The sequence below is a fragment of the Gadus morhua genome, chromosome 8 (genome assembly GCF_902167405.1).
Source record: "Gadus morhua chromosome 8, gadMor3.0, whole genome shotgun sequence".
NCBI lineage: Eukaryota > Metazoa > Chordata > Actinopteri > Gadiformes > Gadidae > Gadus > Gadus morhua.
Genome location: NC_044055.1, coordinates 11,165,008 through 11,181,929, shown reverse-complemented (window position 1 = coordinate 11,181,929; position 16,922 = coordinate 11,165,008). Strand labels below are relative to the sequence as shown.

The following is a 16,922-nucleotide window of genomic DNA, read 5'->3' as shown; positions in this document are numbered from 1 at the left end:
GCTCCAAACCATTTATGGTAAAAAGAAAAGAACACTCTGTTGCTACCTGCGGTATAGAGAATTATCTGTCCCACTTGCACATAAATTCTCTTAAATAGTGATGATGTGCACATTTGCTTGCATGCACATGCATGCAAGCTCATGCATACATATACACAAATAAGCACTGATGCAAATGAAGGCAGGCTGGAGATCACTTGCACAATCGCGCACAGCCCCCCCCATCACTGATGCACAGTCCACACGCACAGGCACGGATGAGTACACGCATATAGATGGATGCCTGAATGCACAAGCTCCCTCGCCCACACACACAGACTCAGACCTCATTATGGATGCATATAGCACAAACATATAAGCACTCACACACACACACACACACGCACTCATGAATGCACACACACAAACACACACACACTGACACATGAATGCACACACACACACACACACACGCACACAATTACACACATTGACACATGAATGCACACACACACACACAAACACACACAGACACATGAATGCACACACACACACACACACACACACACACACACACACACACACACACACACACACACACACATAAATGCACACGCACTCATGCACACACTTGCATGCACCACCACACTCTCTCCTCCCCTGAATTCATTACACATGCATGCACATGCACACATGCGTGCACACACATAACATAAAAGTGCTTAGGGACTCAGTTGAGCACGCACACACACACAACACACACACACACACACACACACACACACACACACACACACACACACACACACACACACACACACACACACACACACACACACACACACACACACAGACATGCACTAAGCCCTCATACATACATTTCACAAATCACTTATTTTGCACACACACACACACACACACACACACACACACACACACACACACACACACACACACACACACACACAAACACACAAATATAATTCATGCAAGCACTCTTAGCCCAACACCCCTCCTCTGCAAACAACACGCACACAGCCAGTCACGACATGCATGCAGGCACACAATAGAATCAACCCAGTGCAGACAGGGAAATGGGCCATACAGTTTCATGCAAACCCAGCACAAAGCCTGCACACTTTACTGAGTCAATGCATGTACACACACACACACACACACACACACACACACACACACACACACACACACACACACACACACACACACACACACACACACACACACACACACACACACACACACACACACACACACACACACACACACACACACACACACACCCAGGAAATGCAGAAAGCAGACACTGACACCAGCGAGGGCCAGGGGCCGTCTCGCTTTCCAATAGACGTCGACGTAATTTTCCTTACAGCAATTTTCCCCCCTGAAAATTACAGGCAATCAAACCCTTCCTCGGTTACCATTTATGAACAGATCAGTCCTTACTGTCGCACACAGCGCACCGGCCACAGAATGAGCCATTGTGAGGACGAAACTGTCAAAAACAAATACATACGCGAAGAAATACCCAGCCGGCGTCAGCGAAATAAACAGTTTGTATGTGGAGGGGGAGGCGGGGTTGACGTCGGCAGTGGGCTAGCGGTGTCAGATGTATGTAAATATATGTAAACCAGCGAGGTGTGATGGCGCATACACTCAGCACTGCACAGGCAGAATGTGGTCCAAGCTTGAAGTAAGCTACTATTCAATGTAATCTTGTGGTATCTATAATGCATTCGCACGATCATTGTTAAAAGTTTTTTTTTGGGGGGTTGTGTGAGCATCCGAGATGCCCAGCCCGGGTTCACGTTGACCAGCAACAGGTCAGAAACTTTGAACAGGGCACCATCTAGTGTTGAGAATCAAGAAGATTCCGTTCTCCCCCACTCCCAACACTCAAAAACGAGGCGACCTACTTTCTATTAAACAGCTATGGTAAAAACAACTTTGTTAATTTAGGATGAACATTTAAACCACAGCTAACGAACAGAAATCGGAACGGAGCGAATACTATGGGGCAAACCTGCAGAAGGAGTTTGGACGTGGAGAGAAGGAAGGAGGGAGGGGGGGCTGGGTGGGTATGGGTTGCCAGATGTGTTTGTTTGCGTAAGCGCGATGTGATGAACAAACCCCCATGCAACTCTTAACCCCTCACTGTAAAAGGGAACAGTCTGAGCCGCTATACACGCAGTGCATCAAATATTTATAAGTTGTACGAGTCCTTGACTTGCCACGCGGTTGTGATGCTGTCGGATGTGTTTTATCATGTCACGTGAGCAACAGGTTTAAACAGATTCACCACCGCGTTCTCAGAGATCTCTCATCGAGCTGCCTGCCTCGTGACGTGAGCATCACTTGACCTGATTTTGGATTTTTAAGTTAACAAAAATATGAACACGTCATCCTACATCTCTGGGAGGCAAAGAAAATCCAGTTTTAACTCGAAGTAAAAGATAAATCCCAGTGTTTTTTTCAAACTCGAAAACAATGCATCTTGGACATAAGAAATTGTTTTTGCGCACATGACGTCAACTCTATGGTTTATTACGCCTCACCCAGTTGAGAAAATCCCCCCCCCACACCCACCACCCCTAGTCGCTCATGGGTAAAACATCTTGCAGATGACAAAGCCTGTACACATATTCACAATGGGATAATTTGCAAATGTACATTACTCCACTAGCTTGCCATCTCAAATGGTTCAATTATATTAACTCCAGGACAATCAACGAGGCTTCCAAACCACATTCTCAGTGCAAGTCAAGAGGCCAGGAATTGGATCGCTATCCGAAACGCCCCCTCAAACACCAAATGTAGAACCAGTTAAATCCATCAAACAACACATAAACGTGACCCAAAACTAATCAGCATAAGCTAGCTCTTAAACAACAAAAAAAGTATTGGGTCGGAAAAAAACTAAACAAAACCAAACAATACAACGCAGCAAATGGTGTTTATTGTCAAAGTGTAGATAGGAGGGGGGGGGGGGGGGGTAGAACAATGTTAATATGTGCATATTCCATTACGGTGTACTCTTATAGTTGTGCAACAAACTAAGCTACAGTATATACAGACACCTATCATTAGACGGTTGATCGCAGGATGACAGTGGTTGTACTGTATAACAGTAAATCTAGTGGGCCGGGCGATGCTTGGGACTGGACAGCCTTGTGAGGTCCTCCTCTGCAAGGAGGGGGGGATAGGGGGGATAGGGGGGGGGCCCAAGACTTTGGTATCGTCTGTTTGTTTGTTTCTTTTTTTCTTTCCGAAAAATGCAAAAAAAGTCAACGCTTTACTCTTACAGTGTCAATATCAATCAACCAACACAACTAAACACATCCATTAAAACATCCACGGGAATATACGCAACGCAACAAATGTTATGCAGAAAGAAAATCCTCTTTTATTTTTTTGTCGCCCGTCTCATCTGACTGCCTCTATAGCCTTTGTCGATAATCCAGTAAAAGGTTAAACGAAACACTTAAAAATGTTATACATATCCCATAAAAAGCAAAAAAAATAAAATAAACAAAAAATAAAAAGAATAATGTTATGAGAACTCCCCAGTCTCTAGAATAGCAACAATGCTTTGTGAAAAATATACGTATAAGTAGAGTGAACTAAACATTTACATGATTTTACAGGCGGAAAAGAACATCTTTTTTTTTTTGTCGTTGACATATTTCTTTAGGATAATACAGCCCCCACAGCCTCGTGGACCGGCCTTAGCGCCGTTCCTCCCATCGTAGTCCGTGGTACACGTGGCTCCTCGGCCAATCACAGGGCTGCATGTGTATTTGCATTGTGTACACATGTATACAAATACTCAAGTTTACATTTGAGCACCTGGCGTATATGGCGTACGTGTCTACGTCTGTCTCTACATGTGTGTGTGCGCGCGTTTGTGTGTGTGTGTATGTGTGGGTGTACATCAGTGTCTAAATTTTGTGTGTGTTTGTGTTTCCCGATTGGGGGCCCCCGAAAAAGGAAAAATCGCTCATGTCCCTGGCCGTGGCTGGGGCTTTAAATTTTCTCTCTCTCTCTCTCGCTCGCTCGCTCTCAACAGTCCCCCGAGTTATGCGAGTGGGGCCCCGTCTCCATTTTCCAGTCTCTCTGGTCGCCGGTGGCGTCGGGCTGGCCCGCCTGCTGGGAGGTGGCGGGGGACAGGGACATCTGCCGGCGGGGGTTCCCGCTGTGCATGGTGTTCCAGTGGCGCTTCAGATCCGACGCCTTGATGAAGGCCTTGTCGCACGAGCCGCAGTTGAAGGGCCGCTCGCCGCGATGCTGCCGCTCGTGGTCCTTCAGGTGCGACTTGTGCTTGAAGGCCTTCTCGCAGATCTGGCAGCCGAAGGGCCTCTCGTTGCTGTGGACGCGCTCGTGCCGCTTCAGGTCGGGCCCCCGGATGAAGGCCTTGCCGCACACCACGCAGCGGTGCGGCTTGAAGCCCGAGTGGATCTTCAGGTGCTCCTTGAGGTGCGCCGCCGTGGTGAAGGCCTTGGGGCAGTGCTCGCAGCCGTACGGCCGGTTGGCGGTGAGCAGGCGCTCCTTCTTGGCGTTGTGGTCCAGCGGCTTGGCCCCCGTCGCCTGGCAGGAGCCGTGGTCGCGGTGGCCGTACAGGAGGTACTCCAGCTTCATGTCGCTGGAGGAGGACGAGCCCCAGCCGTGGCCGTGCTGGTCCTTGCCCATGCTGGTGCTGTAGTTGTGGGGCTGGGAGACGTGGGAGCCCCCGGCGCCCATGCCGTCCATTCCCTGGTCGTAGAAGCTGTTCTTGCGCACTTCCTCCATGGCTAGCTCCTTCAGGATGGCGTCCTGGGCGCGCATGCCGTGGTCGCCCGGCGCCTGGTTCTCCCGTGTCTTCATGTTGGTCAGCTCGCGCTTCTGGGTGCACAGGTTGTCCAGGAAGTTGATGCCCAGGATCTGCCCGGACGACATCATCATGTTGATGTCCTTCTTGCGCACGGCCAACCGCGCCGTGTACATGTAGTTGAGCACCTCCTCGAAGATGTCCGAGCGGATGAAGTCCAGCTCCACGATGGAGTTATCCTCGTCGCTCTGCTTCTTGAAGAGTTTCTTGAAATAATTGCTGCAGGCCGCCAGAACGCAGCGGTGGGCCCTGAACTCAATGTTCTCCACCACCACCACTACATCACAATGCTCACCTTCCATCCTCTGTTGGTTGAGCATCTTCAAGAAGGTGGCTTTATGGTCATAGTCGATATATCTTAATAAGTCAGACATGTTGCAGCTGTAATAGGGCGAACCTGTAAAATATGTATAAAAAAATGCAACATATAAACAACGTGTGCTTTCATTTCAGATTAATGAGAGGACATAGAGCACAGATATGAATCCTGCAAAAGTACGGGGTGGAGCATTAGCAAAATTTGCATGCCAATTATGATAATTTATACAGCCGAAGTACGCAACTGTCATTTAGTTTCAGCAAAAATGCAAACAAATATTAATAACGTCATGTTTAAGACGGTCCGCACAACTAAGGGCGGAGAACAGATAAAGTAAACAAAGGTAGGCAAGTCAATCATGCAGAAATCCTTCGGCTAAAAGGCCCGACAGCGTTAAAAAAGCGCGACTGTTTTTCCGGCAATAAAAAAAAACAGCAATATTGAGAAATTATTGAAACAGCCGAAATGCAAGCGAATAACTTTATCGCACTATTTTCACGCCGGCGTTGTTGCGTGCGAATAGGATAACCTTAGCAAGAATATTTCACATTTCACTGCGCCCAGCCATTTTGGTCAGCAAGCCTCCATTGGCATGTATCGGTGTCTTCTAACACTTTACAAATACCCCGGAACAACGGTACACCGGCGATCACAAACGCGCACCAAACAATCTCGCTTCCCGGAACCCATTCGGCACAATTAACGGTGAATTAAAATGTAATACCCGAAGCCTGAACGCGATCCTTATGTTGTCACGCAAGGCAGTCGACGACGATCCAAAGCTGTCGTTTTTCCTCTTCCTCCTCTTGTTGTGACTATCAGGCTCCGGAGGAAATGCTGCATTTTATTGCTGCCACCTACAGCCCCGGAGCACGCACGGCTCCATGGGTGGGGCGTCGGAGGAGGATGACTCCTAAACCTTGGGGAAAAACCTCGAACCGTAATTATTACCGCACCCATAAATGTGCACTTTGCATAGCTCAAGGGTGCGCTTATTATGAAATAAATGATGTTATTCTAGGTGGTGATTGACTTCTGGAACAAGGCGCTTTTAATCGCCTCCCTCGTAGTGAAATGGCTAGCAATAGGATGTGTACTTTAAATGTAGACTTATGCCAATGAGGAGCCAGCGGTAGTTTATGGTAATATTTCCACCAAATGCAAAAGCGTTTAAAAACTAATAAAATAAACTAGGTTTAAATAACTTTTCGCATTTTATTAAGAGAAGGAACGTTGAAATACGTCAAGTATGCTACCAGAGAAACAAATGAAAATAGTATAATATATTTTTTCCATCATAGATACCGAAATCGACTTGCGTAGGAGACATTGATTGAAATATAGTTCAGAATTTCAAAATGTTCATGACATTTTAAACAAAGCTCCACCGACCACAAAATTCAATAATGTAGTAAATATTTTATTTCAAAAGAAAATGACAAATTATAATGAACACACCTTTATTTCACCATTGAGAAGGCATGGCTGTACATGAACGACACGTGTTATTTTAAATAGATGGAATAGTTGAGAGGCATATAGCTTACACATTCAGGGGGGGGTAGACAGAATACGCTTGCTTCAGCATCAAATGTCGGCGGCGATCAAAGACGTGAACATGTTCAGCCATATAAAAAATAAAGAAGAAAAATCAAATCCTAAAAAACATTCAAGGCTTGTACTGGCACAAAAATCAAAAACAATCCAGCGCAGACGGGGGATTTCTTTGGAGTTTGACGAAGAAATTAGCCTCTGCTTAAGCTCCATGAGAGATGTTTGTGTGAAATAAATCAAAAATACTGAGATGATCAACAATAAAAACAGAATTCAAGTGCACATGACAAACATCATTGGCGGAAGATATATGCTTTGTTGTTTGGTGTGTGTTTTTTTAATAAGAAAGCTTCTTGAGGCCTATGTACAGTATAAGTACAGGGTGGTCATACAGGACTGCAGTGGTATACCTTGGTGTGGAGTTGAGTGGTGAGATGCTTGCTGAAGATGAGGTTGGCACGTCTACCTACCGCTAGGCTACATAGGGGTGTCCTCTACATACACAGCCCATACAAAGCACTGGGAAGCTTTCCGGAGTGGATTTTGGCTTCATTTCATAAATAAAACTGCTGCAATTATTATTCTTCATCTTAATCATAAAAAATGCATCAATTTCATAAAGGCAGTAAAGAGAGAGGGGGGGGGGAGGGGTCACCTTTTGGCTTCCCTGCACAAGAATAAGTATTCTGCGAGTCAACAAGAGATTTGTTATATAGTGTCGTTGTATCGTCTTGCTGTTTATTTTTGATACTGCAACGTTGCACCCTTCTCATGCACAAATGCACCATTTTGAGATGGACAGAAATGGAGGCAAGCCGCAGTCGCTGGAGAGCAGGAGCCATCAGTTCCTTTAGTGTTCCCTCCTTACATATACGGAACCCATGGTGGCTGATGGGGGATGGAGTCCTCGTGGGAAAACATCCTTATTCCTACGAGAGGGAACACACACACACACACACACACACACACACACACACACACACACACACACACACACACACACACACACACACACACACACACACACACACACACACACACACACACACACACACACACACACACACACACGATATTAGGCGCTATGTTGCAAGAGTTGCCGTTATCATGGTCACACTTTGCGTCATTGAGCAAAAAGTAATTCCTGTGTCCGAGGGCGATCATGAATGAGTGAGAAGAATGCTGCACTTATGCTCTGCCAATGTGATTTCATAGCAATGGTTTGGACCAAGAATAATCCACCACTGTAGATTATTCTTATTTAATTTTTTAAGCATGAGCGGTGATACACTGAAATTCTTTTAGCTCAATAGAAGAAGTGTACAACCGCCATACTTGCGACTGTAATTTCTAGAGTGTCTTGAAAACACGACAGCAAGCGACAAGACGGACACTAAGGGGAGAGAGTTTCCCTCCCATGGAGACATCATAGGGCTAGGAGGCAAGGAGATAACGAAAAGAGAAGGGAAGCTACACAAGGGCAGTTTGACAGACGAGCTGGCAGCATCTGGTAGCATCTTTGTTCCTGATCTCAGCCTGCATTCCTGCTCATTCAAAGCCTTTCTCCTCCGCTGACAGCTGTGACAACCAAATATTTAATTGGCCGCCTAGCCAGCATCACGACGAGGCATGTTTAAAATAGTCGTTAATGAGTACTCTACATTTGCAATTGGCAGGAATATGGCAATGGCATTTTTTTTCAGTTAATTCATTCGTGCCTTCGTCGTTGTACATTTTTTGAAATGTACAGACTGTTTTTATTACTGATTTATTTAGCTTTTTATTTTATATTTAAGTTCAGACAGGATGCTGCGGCCCCTCTAACCCCTCCTGAAGGGAAAGAAGACACACACACACACACACACACACACACACACACACACACACACACACACACAGAGGAGTGCGAGTAAGGTGCATATATTAGATGGCACGCACGTCAGAGGGAGCAGGAGAGGTGGGAGGGGCGGGCCGGGTGTGTGTGTGTGTGTTAGTCCGTGGAAACAAAGCCGACCATTCCCATCTGGTGAGTCACGCGAGTGCGCACAGGCACGTAAACACACATGCAGGCACGTACACTCATGCACACGCATTATGCACACACGCTCACACCGCCACCTGTTCCTTCACTACAACCCTGAACCATGGGCCTACTTCCCATCAGACGTGAAATCACAGGAGTCACAGGGGTACGAGTTAACGCAGATTGCGATCGAGGGGAGACACAAACGCACGCAAGCGCCCCGTGTCGGAATTCCGCAGAGAAGAAAGTTGAAAATGAGAAGGAAAAAAGAAGGATTAGAAGGTTAGAATGTAAACAAAAGGAGGGAGCGGGAGATTGCATTGCGCGGCTCTGTGCCAGACCTGAATCCGACAATACAGACAAACAGGCAAGTTGAAACACAAGCCCCGACGTGCACAAAGCTGCCGCAAATGCTGGAAGAAAACAACAATCCGATCTGTTTTATGGACCTAAGGTGGTTTGTTCACCAAACGGAGGGTTGAAATGTATCTGCACATAACAGCCTTTAAAAAATAGTTAGATATACACATCTTTTTGTAGCATTGTTCCCAGCCAAGCTTTTAGTTAAAGCGAAGCAATAAAGGATGGGATGTTTTCCAGCAGCGGTGCAGAGGTGTGTGCACGGCGCTGAGGTGCGTGTGCACGACGCAGATGCGAGCGTGCACGGAGCTGATGCATGAGGGGGCGAGGAGGTTTTTGTGGGACCACGAGAACTGTACGAGGTGCATTCCACTGGAAATGGTCTGAGCCAATGGTATTTTGATATGATATAACAAGAAATGTCATGTGAGCACACTATAGCCTCAAGCCATATTATAATGCCATTAATATTGGCGCAAGCAGTCTGCAATTTCTAGCCTTTCCATCGTCTAGGTCAGAGGTATTCAACGTTTTCCAGGCCAAGGACCCCCAAACTGATGGAGAGATGGAGCGGGGACCCCCTACTTATATATTGTACCAAATTGTGTTTTAGATTAAACTGGGCCTATAGTGCCATGTATCTTAGTACCTTGTTATTTTGCATTCAATACTAAGATATTCAAATAATTCACAGGTTCATATATTCATGTTTTCATTTTAAACATGTGCAAGGTACAGTGAGTAGGGTGGCCATGCCACTGCCATTCATAAACATAACATAACAAACTGATACCTTCCAAGATCAACAATGTCTGTCAATTGCATGTAATCATGCATAAAAGCAATTCAAATGGACATTTCTAGTTTCTTTCTTACCACTGCGAGAGTAGTCCGGTAACTTATCACCCCCAGCGTGTCCGGTTGCTAAGCGACGTCAACGTCTTTGGCGGACTATTTCTGCTGATCGCTTATTTTCCCGATAAATGACATTTCAATTTGTGGAAAAAATTGCTGGGGGAATATATAAAAAAAAAATGTCTAATCAACCAAAACTTTTGCGACCCCCCCCCCCCCCCTGCAGTACCTCTGCGGACCCCCTAGGGGTATCGAACTCCCTGTTCAAGACCTCTGATCTAGGTTCAATAATACTGTTGCTTCTGTTCCACCGCATCAAATATGCAGGCTACCATCTATGATTAAGTCTCTTTTTTTTTTCTCTTTATGCTACCTACCTTTAGTCTAACATTTTATGGGCTAATGCCGCCTACAGTATAATTATGGGCTTTTAATCTTCAATAGCAGAACACTCAGGGTATTTCACTCAGGGTATTTTCCACAATATTTCTACAATGAAAATAATGACAATTTAACCCTTGAGGGGAATGGAGAATTATATGTAATAAAAAAATAATGCATTTAGGGTGCCAAACATAATTCTGAATAAATAATAAATGGTCTAATAAATGACTGCAGTGGCGCTGGTATTCCAGTGGTGGCGCTGCACCACTGCTGGATGCATGGAGGAGGAACACTGGTTATATGTTGAATCACCTTGCCGATAGCTTCTCTAAAGACACGTGTTTGCACTCAGGGCAGAGCCTTGACTGACGGCAAACCCCTCCACCATATGCCTCCAATGATTAATGCCTTTATGGTAAAGTCTGGAGTTGAAAACACACTTTTACACAGTCTGAGGCATATTTCGGTCTTGTCAACGCAGTTATCGGATCAGATTACACGAGATACAGATGACAGTGCAGATCGTCAGCCTGGAGGTGCATTAAGGAGCAGAGCAGGTTGGGTCTCTCTCTCTCGGCCTCCCTCCCTCCCTCCCTCCCTTTCTTTCCCTCCCCCCCCCTCCCATCATGGATGGCTGGCGACGTGTTTAAAGGGGTTAGGCTCGGCAGTGTTGACAGAAGCTCGCATTGTCATTTGTTTGCTAAACACCACCAATGAAATGGGAGCTGCAGCTAAACGGGTTGGTGTTAACTTGATCTTTGGGTTGACGAAACATGGGAGGTGAGTGAATCCCCTCCAGACACTAAAGCAGCGTTTGAGTCAAACTACACTGAACACAAGGACCTCCAATCTACAATGTAATCTATATACCCTGCATTCTGCCATCAAAAACATCAAACGAGGCGGCATTGCATTCCCATTGGAATTAAGTCAAGAGACCTCCGTCACTTGGCTTTGGCCTAGTTTGACTCTCCTCAATAACGTCATTTAGACAGTTTGGGTTCTGGTCACGCAGGAGCGTCAGCAGGGCAGGTCTGGCTCTCCGGGTCAGGGGCGTCACTCTCAGAGACGAAGCACACTGTGCCGGGTTCCCAGCAGAGGGGGGTGTTGCCCCCTGGTTACTGGGGTTTGCATTAGAGTGCCAGCAGCAGCAGTAGCAGCATTAGCACGACCAGAATAGCCCAGTTTAACGCTTGGTCCTGGGGGGGGGCCAGCCTGTAATTGACAGTGCGTTAGGAACGTTGGCCTTTGGCCCGGCACTGTACTGCGCCAGGGGAGCTCGGAAAGAGGAGTGAGGCATCGGGTGTTAGTGCTGCACAAGAAACATTGGTGTCTGTACTGGTTAGGAGCTAGGTCTTTCAGAGCAACGTGCAGGTTGGCATTCCTGGGTCGATTGCAAATCGGTTAAAAAAGGTTAAGTCATATTTAATTGCATTACGACTGGAATCATTTTTGTAATGCAATGTGCACGCACAGACCACAGAACTCGAACATGATGCAACCAAAGGTAAGAGAAATGCTAGAGTGCAAATGCTAATGTCAACCTGCACATTGCTCTTAACCGTACCAGTAAAGTGCTAGGACTTTAACCGTACCAGTAAAGTGCTAGGTCTTTAACCGTTCCAGTAAAGTGCTAGGTCTTTAACCGTACCAGTAAAGTGCCAAACCTTTAACTGTACCAGTAAAGCACCGGTTCTTTCACTGTACCAGAAAAGTGCCGTGCCTTTAAACGTACGAGTAAAGTGACGGGCCTTTAACCGTACCAGTAAAGTGCCGGGCCTTTAACCGTACCAGTAAAGTGCCAGACCTTCAACCGTACCTTTGAAGATCTATACCTTTAACTGTACCGGCAAAGAATTACGCTATAAGCTGTATCAGGAAAGAGCCGGTTCTTTCAATGTACCATTAAAGATCTTTTTCTTTAACTGTAGAAGTAAAGACCCATGTCTTTAACCGTACCAGTAAAGAGTCACGTCTTTGACTGTACCAGTAAAGAGTCATGTCTTTAAATGTACCAGTAAAGAGTCATGTCTTTAAATGTACCAGTAAAGAGTCATGTCTTTAAATGTACCAGTAAAGAGTAATTTCTTTAACCGTACCAGTAAAGAGTCATGCCTTTAATCGTACCGGTAAAGGAGGAAAAATAGGAATTATTGGAAGACGGTGTCGGTTGGGGGGGGGGGGGAAGCGGCATGCTGAGAATGGAGGCCACACTTTGCAAGCTCAGTGCAAGCAGAACCAGAACCAGATGAGACCGGGACCTCGTCCTCTTACCTGGGTCAGTCCTCGCCCTCGTCTGGGGTGATCTCGGTCTCTTTATGGACCACTACTTTGGTCACTGACATGTCGGGGTGCTGCTCTTTAGCCTCCTTAATGGCCTGAGCCAGAGCCTACGCACGACGCGGAGCGGGGAAGTGCAGGGCGAGTAGATGGCCACCGGGGGGAGACAGAGAACAGGAACAGGGCGGGGGAGGGGGAGGTGTTGGTATTTTTAGGTCAATCATGGTTGCCAATGTTAGGTCACACACATGTAGGAGAAAAATGACACCAGCGACGGCTGCAATACGTCGTTATCTGCCCCCCGAAATTAAGGAGATGTTAATGTTATTAAGTCAATGTGTGAAACGGGGAGAAAGGCCGCGTAGCGGAGCTCACCACGGGTCAACAGAGAACAGTTAAGGTCTGGGGGGGACAAGGTCTCTATGGAGTTAGATTTTTTTCTTCACGGTCAACTGTACAAATCCAATCAATGACAGTACAGAGCGATGACAAATCAAGGAGGGAAAAATATAAATCAATCGATAAAAAAAGCAAGCGAGTGTGAGAGAGAGACACGACCGGGCGAATGAGTAAGGCTAAGAGGAGACCTCGTCGTGGTCGATGTCCGTGTCCCCCGTGATGACGATCCGCTTCTCGATCCTCGTCTCCGAGATGCCGCCCTTCACCATCTGGGGAGCGTGGGGGGGGGGGGGGCGACAGGGAAAGACCCCCGGGAAAACCTTAGCATGCCACTCAATGCTACCCAGGGCCCCGTGACTTAAAGGTTGCATCAGCGATGTTGGGTGACGTCACTTCTGTTGGTAGTTAAAGCGTGATCCCAGACAAACGGAGCCAGCTCGCCCCTCCCTTCCGTGTTTCGTGCATTCTGTTAAAACGATCACGAACGCAGCGCAAAAGCCCACAACAACCACCCCCTTGTCGTTGATTGGTTGGAATACTATTTTATTTTGGTTTTGATTGGTTGATTTGTTTTTGTGTGCGATCTCGGCACATAGGCTGCCTACAGAGACGCGTTTTTTTGACGGCCTGCTTATGGGGCGGCCAGCTGAAAGATCAGATGTGTCGGCCTACAAACGCTGGAACAACCTTTACACCTACAGTGGATTGACTGAAATAAACGACGGCTGAAAAGGTATAAAGTCTTCACCATTCAAAGCGTGAAAATACATTCATATGGGAAAATATGAGCATTAATAGTAAATTCAATGCAGTATGGCAGTTCAATTCATTTAATTTGCCATTATATTTTACCATGATAAAATTATCGTTAACAACTCAGGTCGGTATTTTTAGCCCCACACATAGTGACTCGGACCCCCTGGGGTTCTGATGATTAATGCTCACACACAGCTGTGCTTTTTATAGGACACATGGAAAGGAAACACATCCCCCCCCCCCCCCCCCCCCCACAGTGTCTCCCCCGACAACCTTAGTGATGTGTGTGGTTGTGGTGGTGCTGCTGGTCTCTGAGGTGATGGTCTGGGCGCTCAGCAACACTCCAGGGTCCACGTCACCGTTGGTGTCTCCCTATTAATTAACACACAGTAGGAGAGAGGCGGGGGGGGACGGGGGGGGGGGACACACACACACTGAAATTACTGGCAACACTTATGACAAACAATTACCAACAGATTTCCTAATGGGATAAACACGATCAATACTCGCTGCTCAACACACAGGTGGTCAGGTGGAGTCAAGCTAATTGTATTTGTATAGCCCTGAACCGCAGTTACAGTCTCCAAGGGCTTTACAGGCCATATATTTATGACCGACCCTGACCTTAGTGCAAGAAGACACTCCCTCGTTCCCGTGATGGTTAGAAGTGTTTAACAGGCTGGGTTTCAATACCAATCGGTTATCAGTGTTGGCTCAGTGTGTATCTTCACCATGTGTCAAACTTTGACAGGATGTGGTGTAGGGAAGCCACAGGGAGGGGTGACAAGACATTAAAAAGGTGACATACAATACCACCAGGTGTGAGTGTGATTGGCCCTTACGAGCCGTTTTGAAAACCTGCCTCTTTTGACATCACAAGGGGGCGTGTCCACCTAGATGTGTGCTGGGTAGATCAGTCTACCAGTCTACCCAGTGGACTGTTGAAAACGTTGCAAATTCCGTCACACATCTAGGTAGACACACCCACTTGTGATGTCAGAAGAGGCAGATTTTCAACACGGCTTGTGACGGCTAATCACACTCACACCTGGTGGTATAATACGTCACCTTTGAGTGTAGTGATGTACAGCCATGTAGGTGACAAGTACCTCGGCGGACTCGTAGGTGGTGGTCTTGGTTTCCGTGTGGACCACCGGGGAGTCCTTGGGGGCCGGCTCCTCCTGTAGCGTGGCCGACTCCGAACTCTGCTCAGGCAACGGCCACAGAGAGCGAGAACCACAGAACGAGGTCAGACAAACCAGGCGAGTTGAACAGGCTTTTGAAACATGTTTGCACAGTGCAACTCCTTGCACTTGGTATATATTTTCAAAAACCCCAACGAAGAACCACTGACTAGACTGCCCCACCGCACTGCCACCTGGCACCCAACTTTAGCCATATATCGCTCCGCTTCTCCCCTATTACAAAAAAAACAACATTCGTTCCATCGATCTAATAAAGCCGACGTGCTGCCCTAGCCAACCACATCTGGAGAGACCTGGACCAGGCTTACGGTCGCGGGCGTCGACCCAGCTATCCTCATCCTGCTCTCCACGGTGGTGGGGACCGGTGTTGGCAAAAACAACCGGGAGAGAAAAAAAAACGAAATTTGTTCGCCGCTGCCCCCGTGCCCTCGAGTCCTGACTGCCGGCGAGAAAGGATGAATAATAGCGGTCTGAGTGGCTTGCCCCACATTGCGTCAGGGCGGCCCCGATACGCCTACTCATGTGGCCTGGGGGGGAGGGATCACAGAGGGGCGGGGTTTACACGTTTCCGAAGGACGGATTGAGGCTGTGGGTGTGCTGGTTTTCCCTGCCACACTCTACCGCCCCCTAGTGCGCGGACAGACAGACGCATGGGCCTTCTTTCTACGGCGGCCTGGCATGTGGACCGCCCATTGTTTGGTCGAACAACGCCGGAGTCAGCTGCTCTGCCAACCGAAAACAAGCGTCTCTTTGAGCCGCCGGGGACACTTGGGATAGGCCCGGCCCTGGCCCGGCTCCGCGGAGCCCGACGTCATCCCCGCTCTCGCTCCGTCTGAGACCGCCGAGATATTTACCGTCGAATCAGCCGGCGTGGCGTCCGTCGCCGTGGCGGCGTCACCGTTCTCCTCCGGCTTGGGCTCTTCGGACACCTGGGTGCGACAAAAAGCAAGGCCCCCTATGGTAAGAGACGCCGTTACCACGGAAACGGTGTGATCAGCATGAACGCGGCGAGAGGTACTGCCCGGTACACCTGTTATACAACATAACACCCCCCCCCCCCCCTCCCCGCGTCCAGCTGGCATGGCAGCTCAGAGGAGGAACCCTGACTGGGTTCAGACCCCCTGTACGGTTGGGAGGGCCTGAGTAAGGAAAATAGGAGGTCACCTTGAGGAGGACGGGGCTCGGGGAGGAGGAAGTCCATCCCAGGGTGGACTGGATGGAAAGGAGGGATAGGTCGAAAGACGGGAAGGAAGAAAGAGGACAGTCAAATACACAAACACAGTCAACACATCGACAGCTACAACACAGGAGGAAAGAGGAAGGATGACAGGGGAATGGTGAACGAGGAACGCTGGAATCGAAAGAGCAGAAATGCGTTTGTATGGGTTGTGGATTGCGTGCAGCACCCTATCAAGGTTCATACCTTTATACCGGGTAAAAAAATTATTGTAAATATAAAGATCTAAATTTGTTTCTCCGTCACAGCTACGGGCGTTTCTAGTCATCTGTATTCAGAAATCCCTCGCTTTGAAAAAAAAAAAGAAGCTGATCTTTGTGGAACTAAATCAGCTTACAACACAACCCATACAATATTTCTGGTTAGCCGTCGTGCTGGGGGGGGGGGGGGGGGGGGAGGGAGTGAGGGGGAGGTAGGGTGAGGAGGGAGATACGGCAGCGTTGGCGTTGGGCCAGAGCTATGAAGTCACCGCTTCATAAAGGACTAGAGCTGAGAGGAAGAATGCGTCTGCTGTGGAAAACACTACGAAAACACAACAACAACTAACCCTCGGCCACAAACACACAGCTAGGAGCTGGGCCATAACTCAGCCGTCTGCTGTTGGGCAGACCGCATACGAACCGCCCGTTGACCAGATTCATAAACAAGTCAAGACGGTCAGTCGAGTTTCAATCGAGAACTTACGGCCA

The 16,922-nt window shown here is 47.7% G+C and overlaps 2 protein-coding genes across 2 annotated transcripts in view; both read right to left on the bottom strand.

Annotated features, from left to right (window-relative positions):
* Nucleotides 1-2,931: 2,931 nt before the first annotated feature.
* LOC115548509 (zinc finger and BTB domain-containing protein 14) lies at nt 2,932-6,031 on the bottom strand. Its single transcript, XM_030363214.1, has 2 exons — nt 5,905-6,031; nt 2,932-5,258 (listed from the first exon to the last, which is right to left on the bottom strand). The coding sequence occupies exon 2, from the start codon at nt 5,233-5,235 to the stop codon at nt 4,057-4,059; it is 1,179 nt and encodes a 392-aa protein (XP_030219074.1). The 5' UTR covers nt 5,236-5,258; nt 5,905-6,031; the 3' UTR covers nt 2,932-4,056.
* Nucleotides 6,032-6,579: 548 nt separating this feature from the next.
* epb41l3b (erythrocyte membrane protein band 4.1-like 3b) overlaps nt 6,580-16,922 on the bottom strand; it is a 39,263-nt gene continuing 28,920 nt past the window's right edge. Inside the window, exons 20-26 of the mRNA XM_030363215.1 lie at nt 16,161-16,208; nt 15,851-15,925; nt 14,901-14,996; nt 14,065-14,163; nt 13,224-13,304; nt 12,631-12,746; nt 6,580-7,663 (exon numbers count right to left, since the gene is read on the bottom strand). Of these exons, the coding sequence (XP_030219075.1) occupies nt 12,636-12,746; nt 13,224-13,304; nt 14,065-14,163; nt 14,901-14,996; nt 15,851-15,925; nt 16,161-16,208 (510 nt within the window). The 3' untranslated portion in view covers nt 6,580-7,663; nt 12,631-12,635. The remainder of the gene's footprint in view (nt 7,664-12,630; nt 12,747-13,223; nt 13,305-14,064; nt 14,164-14,900; nt 14,997-15,850; nt 15,926-16,160; nt 16,209-16,922) is intronic.

Bases quoted from the DNA above. Each gene is read 5' to 3' on its own strand.
- LOC115548509 (XM_030363214.1), bottom strand. From the start codon at position 5,235: ATGTCTGACTTATTAAGATATATCGACTATGACCATAAAGCCACCTTC.